The sequence below is a fragment of the Sprattus sprattus genome (genome assembly GCF_963457725.1).
Source record: "Sprattus sprattus genome assembly, chromosome: 1".
Lineage (NCBI taxonomy): Eukaryota > Metazoa > Chordata > Actinopteri > Clupeiformes > Clupeidae > Sprattus > Sprattus sprattus.
This window is the reverse complement of record NC_137920.1, coordinates 69,850,913-69,858,180: the sequence shown is the minus strand read 5'-3', so window position 1 is coordinate 69,858,180 and position 7,268 is coordinate 69,850,913. Positions and strand designations below refer to the sequence as shown.

The 7,268-nt window shown below is 48.1% G+C and overlaps 1 protein-coding gene across 4 annotated transcripts; it reads left to right on the top strand.

The window, feature by feature from the left end:
• On the top strand, nucleotides 1-7,268 carry nlgn3b (neuroligin 3b; the record flags this gene model as incomplete). Of its 4 annotated transcripts, XM_080833222.1 has the most annotated exons (6): nucleotides 1-472; nucleotides 933-986; nucleotides 1,291-1,446; nucleotides 1,860-2,045; nucleotides 5,214-6,006; nucleotides 6,413-7,268. In XM_080833222.1, 6 exons carry the CDS (start codon nucleotides 1-3, stop codon nucleotides 7,266-7,268), a joined length of 2,517 nt encoding a protein of 838 aa, XP_080689348.1. The 4 variants fall into 4 exon arrangements, with proteins under 4 accessions (XP_080689348.1, XP_080689349.1, XP_080689350.1 ...); XM_080833223.1 differs by lacking the exon at nucleotides 933-986 and having other exon boundaries at nucleotides 133-472; XM_080833224.1 differs by lacking the exon at nucleotides 933-986 and having other exon boundaries at nucleotides 139-469.

Below are 7,268 nucleotides of genomic sequence, written 5' to 3'. Positions count from 1 at the left end.
ATGTGGCACCGCCTGATGAGTGCCCGCCTGTCATGTCCACACCCACCCAAATGCCAGAGGACTTGCCCACTCGCCCTCTCTCTATGGATGCTCTTCTTCCTCGGGCCGGTCGCCATGGTGACCGGCGTGACTTTTCACCCAGTGGTGAACACGCAGTACGGCAGGCTGAGGGGCATGCGGGTGCAGCTGCCCACCGACACCCTGGGGCCCGTGGACCAGTACCTGGGGGTGCCCTATGCCTCGCCGCCTATCGGGGAGAAGCGCTTCATGCCCCCGGACGCCCCGTCCAGCTGGTCGGGGGTACGCAACGCCACCCGCTTTCCTGCTGTTTGCCCGCAGAACATCCGCAACGCCGTGCCTGAGATCATGATGCCTGTGTGGGCCACCTTTAACCTGGACACGGTCGCCACCTACCTGCAGGAGCAGAGCGAGGACTGCCTTTACCTGAACATCTATGTGCCCACGCAAGGTTGTGAGTTGGAATTTGCATATTGCACTCTCTCTTTTGCTTTCTCTCTCTCCCCCTCTCTCTCTGTCTGTCTGTCTGTCTCTCTCTCTCTCTGTCACACACACGCACACACACATACAAACACACATACACTAAACATACACATACATGCAGATATGAAAACACGCACATTTACATGTAATGTGAACCCACAGTGATTTAGATGCACACACTACTATCCCCGGCTGTTTCTTGGCACACACGTACATTTTAAAAAGCTGCATCCTTCACTATGATCTCAGCCGACCCTGCAAGACAGGTCTATCAACTTCTAAAATGGAGTGCAAACACACATACACTTATATAAAAATGAAATAAACGAAAAAGCCCAAACTCATTTTGGATTAAGGATGTTCGTTGTTCTTGAGGTTGCTCATTACTTTTTTCCCTTCTCTCCCCTTTTGTGATACTGCTGTCCCCCCAGGGGCCAAGAAACAAGCGGAGGAATCCCCTGATAAGGACAGCGAGGATGATGACGGTATGCCTCTTCGAAACCTGCCTCGCTTTTAAATCAGCCTCCGTTCCTCTAGTCATAATTTTGCATGGCTGTCATAAATATTAAACACATATCTGGCTTTCCCACCTCTTGCATCATCTTCACCTTCACAAACATGAAAGTAAACATGTCGGAGCACAAAATTAAACATCAAGAGCGCTCTGTAGCCCCGAGCTCAGTATCGAATCACCGTGAAAACTCTTCTGAGCGAGCGCCGAGCCATCAGTCTGTAGCACAAAGCCTGGACACACAAACAAAATGTATTAATAATGATGGCGTGTTGCAGGACTCCGAGAGGCGCGGGACGATCCAAAGCCCGTCATGATTTTTGTGCACGGAGGATCCTACATGGAAGGGACTGGAAATCTCATGGACGGAAGCGTGCTGGCCAGCTATGGGAATGTCATTGTCATCACCCTGAACTACAGAGTGGGAGTACTCGGTGAGTAGACATCTGGACAGTGTGTTGGCAGGTGCAATGACCCGATTTTTAATAACTGCAAGGATACATTCATAATGTGAAAAGCCTCCCTTGTGAAATCTACTGAACAAGTCGCACTCACCTTTCAAGGAACGCAGGAATTCAAACAGATTAAAACGTTATCAGAAGAAACATTTCGATCCCAAGGCCTAGAAGCCTTACAAGAGTATCTTTCAAAAGCAGACAGTCTAAAGAATTTCTTATTTCCTGTAAAACTGATAGCGCCCTTTGCATAGATAATATAGTAATATCATTTTTTTTTTTTCGTAGTGAGTTTGGTGAATTGAGATGAAATTTGCTGTTTTGTCCATGAGCTTTGCGGTTGTAGCACTCTTGCAGAGGCACAGGACTCACAGGTCTGTGATCAATTACAGGATTCCTGAGCACAGGTGACCAGGCAGCCAAAGGGAACTACGGCTTGCTAGACCAGATCCAGGCACTGCGGTGGATCAGTAAGAACATCGTGTACTTCGGCGGAGACCCCAAACGTGTCACAGTTTTTGGGTCAGGGATTGGCGCCTCTTGTGTGAGCCTCCTCACGCTGTCCCATCACTCGGAAGGTAAGAATCCCTGGAAATGCAATGCTTGATTTTCGGTTTTGTTTGAGTGGGAATTAAGGAGGTGTGTGTTTTAAATGTAAACCCCAATTCAGTTGCCTCGCCATGGCGAGTCTGGGTAGTACAGGTCTGTCTTTTGACATTACGTACAGATGTAGGGATCCAGTAATGGCAGATTTTTATTTTACTGTCGCCGTTAAACCATTATTTTAAGCTACTAAAAAAGCACAGTTGTGGCCATTCTCATTTTCCGTTATTTCCATCCAGAAGGCCCAGATCCCATAGTCGGCAGTGGGGCTGACATTAGTTTCATCACCAAATGCAACAGGAGTGCCATGTGGTGGAGTAATTGTGACAGCATATGGCACGTGTTTTTCTTTTTTTTCCCTCGCTGGTGCACAGCACATATAATAGATTAGATTGATGTCAACGACGCCTTGGGACAGAATTTCTGCTTGGGAGATGGTGGGAGGAGCAGGGAAGGTGGCGGTCCGTCTTCCCTCCCCTGTCCTATCGGCAATCAGCCTAAAAGCGTGGAGCTCCAGGGCGAAGGCTCGTCCTCTCCCGAAAGCAGATCGTATATTACGGCACGGGGGCCTGTCCTCTCCGATCAGACGCAGAATAAATACCACGCTCTATTAGTTCATCTCCTCGTTCATTAGCTTCATTTATTTATATATTCATGTGTTTGGGAGTTTTAATCACACTCTCTCAGCTCCTCCAGCCCCTTGGCGCCGGTGGGGGTGGGGGGGTGGGGGGGGCGTGAGATAAGTAGAGGGGCAGGAGGTGCGAAGCGAGAAGCCTTGGAGAGGCAGAAGAATGGCAGGTGGGACGGGATGGGGGGAGAGTGAAGAGAGAGGAAAGTGTTGAAGTGATGGAGTGAGAGTGAAAGGAAGGAGGACGAGTGAGGGCAGAAGAAGGTCACATGATGATAAATAGAGCGCAGGAGGGGCGCGGGTGGGGCGTGGTGGGGGGGGGGGGGGGGGGATGGGGGGGGCGTCGTACATCCTCCCCTTCCTCTTGCCAGGCAGTCACCTTGCACACACACACACACACACAAACACACACACACACACACACCACACAAACACACACACACACACACACCACACACACACACACACACACACACACACACACACACACTGCACCAGTGAAACACACACACACACACACACACTGCACCAGTGAAACACACACACACACACACACACACACACACACACACACACACACACACACACTGCACCAGACACCACTGATGTATGGGCAGCGCAGATGACCTCACGGAGGTAAAAAGCACACAGCCCATTTAATGTAGATCACAATCTGAATTACCATGTGGATTCTGTCCATGGAAATATATGTAACATACTGCATGAGATGAGGTTATTAAGACCTAGTCAGTGAACTTTCATAGCTCATATCCTTTATTGAAATATACTTCAGTAGGAGGTGGGTCCATCAGATAAGTCTGCAGAAATGACTGTATAATAATGTACTTTGGCAACTGCATTAAGTAATCGCACATGTACGTATTGCAACGGCAGTTTTTTCATTAATCTCCTTTTTTCATAATGACAGATTTTTTCATAATGACAAGGACCGAGATCTGATCAAGGAATTAATATATATTCAGCATAACTAACCTTACTTGTTGCAAACTATGCATTGAAAAGTTCCCTCTTAATATACAGTATATTTAAGTAGTAAGCGTACGTTCCTTTTCGTTTTCCTATGAAGCAGAGTATTTTACAAAGGCTTATTATTTTTAAATGATGCACTGAATGCAATTTTTAAAATTGATTATTCTGAAATATTCTCTTTTGTATTTGAGTTTTCTTTTGCCAAATATTTCACAATTTCAATAATTCATGTGTTTTCCCTATAAGCACTTTAGAACCTAGTGAAAAGTATATTTCAACAATACCCCAGTGACTGTTGAGTTGTCTGATTGCAAAAAGAGGAGAATCATGACTTACATTTACTTTTACTGACATTCCTTCCATTTCTACTTCTCTATAAGGCAGACAAAGGTTTTCATTGAAATGCTCCCTCATACAGAGACATACATTTTTGCTGATAGAAAATCTTTTATAATTGATTTTGACTGGTCTTTGAAGCATTTGCCAATTAAAAAGGACACTGAAATCCATTACATGTCCTTGAAAAGCTGCAGCCTTCACTTACTGTACTAGCCTTTCAAGTTTTTAATTAATATTTGTTCTCCTTTTTGGACATCTGTCTTGTCCACGTGTCTCATTTTTAAGACATGTTTGTTATCAGACACGGTGACTCGTGACTGACTAAAGAACTAAACAAACGTTCAAGAAGTTGTTGTTGGAATAATATCTTGCAATTTAAATTATTTTGAAGACCTTAGGTGAAAGGTTCACTTTTCATCATTTGCATTTATATTCACACATTGTATAAACCTGAGACCACTGCATAGTCACAATGTCTGTGATTTGGGATTCAACATGTTTGAGTTTGTATTTGAGTTCCCTGCTGTGGCTAAATAATGAATAATAGTGATTTAAGTGTAAAAACAAGCCTGTGTGAGAGATTGTGTAAGCAAACCAAATTACGTGCGATATAGTTCAAGTGTAAGGCATCTTAAATCTAATTTATGTAAAGTGATTTATCATACTAAAATTGCAGCTCTTCCTGCCAGTTAGCCACGGTCTGTTAATGGACTTTGAAGTAATCTCACGTCTCCTGCGCCTAAGGCGACTCACAGTCTTATGATTAGTTCACCGTGAGAAACCTAGTCCTTCAAATCATACATGTGCCCCTCAACTTTTTTTGGTTCTTGCGAGTTTGTGTGCGAGAGTGTCTGTTGGGATTTCTGGGCCTCTTTGATCTATGTCTATCCTTTGATCTCCATCTGCTTTTGAAATCAGTATCACTCATCACTTGTTAAATATCTTTTGTTCTAGTGTTTTATTGCGGTAAAGCTTTTCACTAGCCTTTGTGTACTGGTTGGGAAGGGTTTTTTAAATGTTTTGATTGAATTGAACTCATGAACTATGAGTATGTTGAGACGTCAATGTGTCTTCTGAGAGCGGACTGTCTTGTAGAGAAGATTAGATCACGATGTGTGAAGTGAGAGAGAGAAGGCAGAGGTCCTCCCGATCACCCTTATTTCTGTTTCTGTCCGGTCCTCTGCAGGCCTGTTCCACCGTGCCATCATCCAGAGTGGCTCGGCTCTGTCCAGCTGGGCCGTCAACTACCAGCCAGTGAAGTACACGCGCCAGCTGGCCGAGCGGGTGGGCTGCAACGTGCTGGACACCCACGACCTTGTAGGGTGCCTGCAGAAGCGGAGCGCCAAGGAGCTGGTGGAGCAGGACATCCAACCTGCCCGCTTCCACGTGGCCTTCGGGCCCGTCATCGACGGCGACCTCATCCCCGACGACCCGGAAGTGCTTATGGAGCAGGGCGAGTTCCTCAACTACGACATCATGCTGGGGGTCAACCAGGGAGAGGGTCTGCGCTTCGTGGAGGGCGTGGTGGACCCTGACGACGGCGGCGTGTCGGGCTCAGACTTCGACTTTGCCGTGTCCGACTTCGTGGACGGCCTGTACGGTTACCCGGAGGGGAAGGACACGCTTCGGGAGACGATTAAGTTCATGTACACAGACTGGGCGGACCGGGACAACCCGGAGACTCGGCGGAAGACTCTGGTGGCCCTCTTCACCGACCACCAGTGGGTGGAGCCCTCAGTGGTGACAGCAGACCTGCATGCCCGCTACGGGTCACCCACCTACTTCTATGCCTTCTACCACCACTGTCAGAGCCCCATGAAGCCTGCCTGGTCCGACTCAGCCCACGGAGATGAGATGCCATACGTTTTTGGCGTGCCACTGATTGGGCCAACAGAACTCTTTCCCTGTAACTTCTCCCGCAATGACATCATGCTCAGTGCCGTGGTAATGACCTACTGGACTAACTTTGCCAAAAGCGGGTAAGGAATATATTCGCATACTGAGTTTTTTATATAGCTGAAATTAGTACTGTTTTAAATGTTAACTAGCAGTGAATATGGGCTACATGGATTGAAATAGGGAACCAGTGGGAAGATGGCTCACCACTTAGTGAGATACACACAAAATAAGACAGAATGAAACCCTGCCATCCAGATGTAATGTGTGGTACTGCACTCAAGGAAGTGTCTTCTTGGGTCTTTGGATCCTGATAACTGATATCAAACAATGGGTCTAGTGTCTTAAGCAGCTTATGTTATGCTGTTCTAGGCAGTGACCAGTGTTAGAAAGTAAAAAATCTTGTGAGGTGTCTGTATAGCTGTTGTTTCTAGTAATTCATGGACCAAGACTGAGATTGACTGTGTTTCTGTTGCTATATGTTTGCAGTGATCCCAATAAGCCAGTGCCTCAGGACACCAAATTCATCCACACCAAGGCCAATCGCTTCGAGGAGGTCTCCTGGTCCAAGTACAACCCCAACGACCAGCTTTACCTGCACATCGGCCTGAAGCCACGCGTGCGTGACCACTACCGAGCCACCAAGGTTGCCTTCTGGAAGCACCTTGTCCCTCACCTCTACAACCTGCATGACATGTTCCACTACACCTCCACCACCACCCGCGTGCCACCCCTGCAAACCACCCAGAATCCCCGCCCCAACCAGCGCAAGGCCGGCTCGGCCAACACCAAGCAGCCATCCGTATCCACCCACAGCGGAGACAACCGGGGCCCGATGGTCATCGCCAACCCCCGCGACTATTCCACCGAGCTGAGCGTCACCATCGCTGTGGGAGCCTCGCTGCTCTTTCTAAACGTGCTGGCGTTCGCTGCACTCTACTACCGGAAGGACAAGCGCAGCCGTCAGGACATGCACCAGCAGCCCACCACGCCCCGGCAGAACGCCTCCAACGACATCAGCCACGCCCCGTCCACCATCAGCGGCAACCAGGAAGTTGGCAGCCTGTGCGACCCCCTGCGGCTGACCCCGGAGTCCTCGCCAAGGGACTACACTCTGACCCTGCGCCGCTCGCCCGACGACATCCCCCTCATGGCCCCCAACTCAATCGCCATGACGGCAAACTCTATCCCCATGACGCCCAACACGGTAACCATGTCGCCCAATACCATCACCATGACCCCCAATTCATTGATGGGGCATCCCAGCATGCACCCTTACAATACTTTCACCCATGGCTTTAACTCCACAGGCCTGCCGCACTCTCATTCAACCACTCGGGTATAA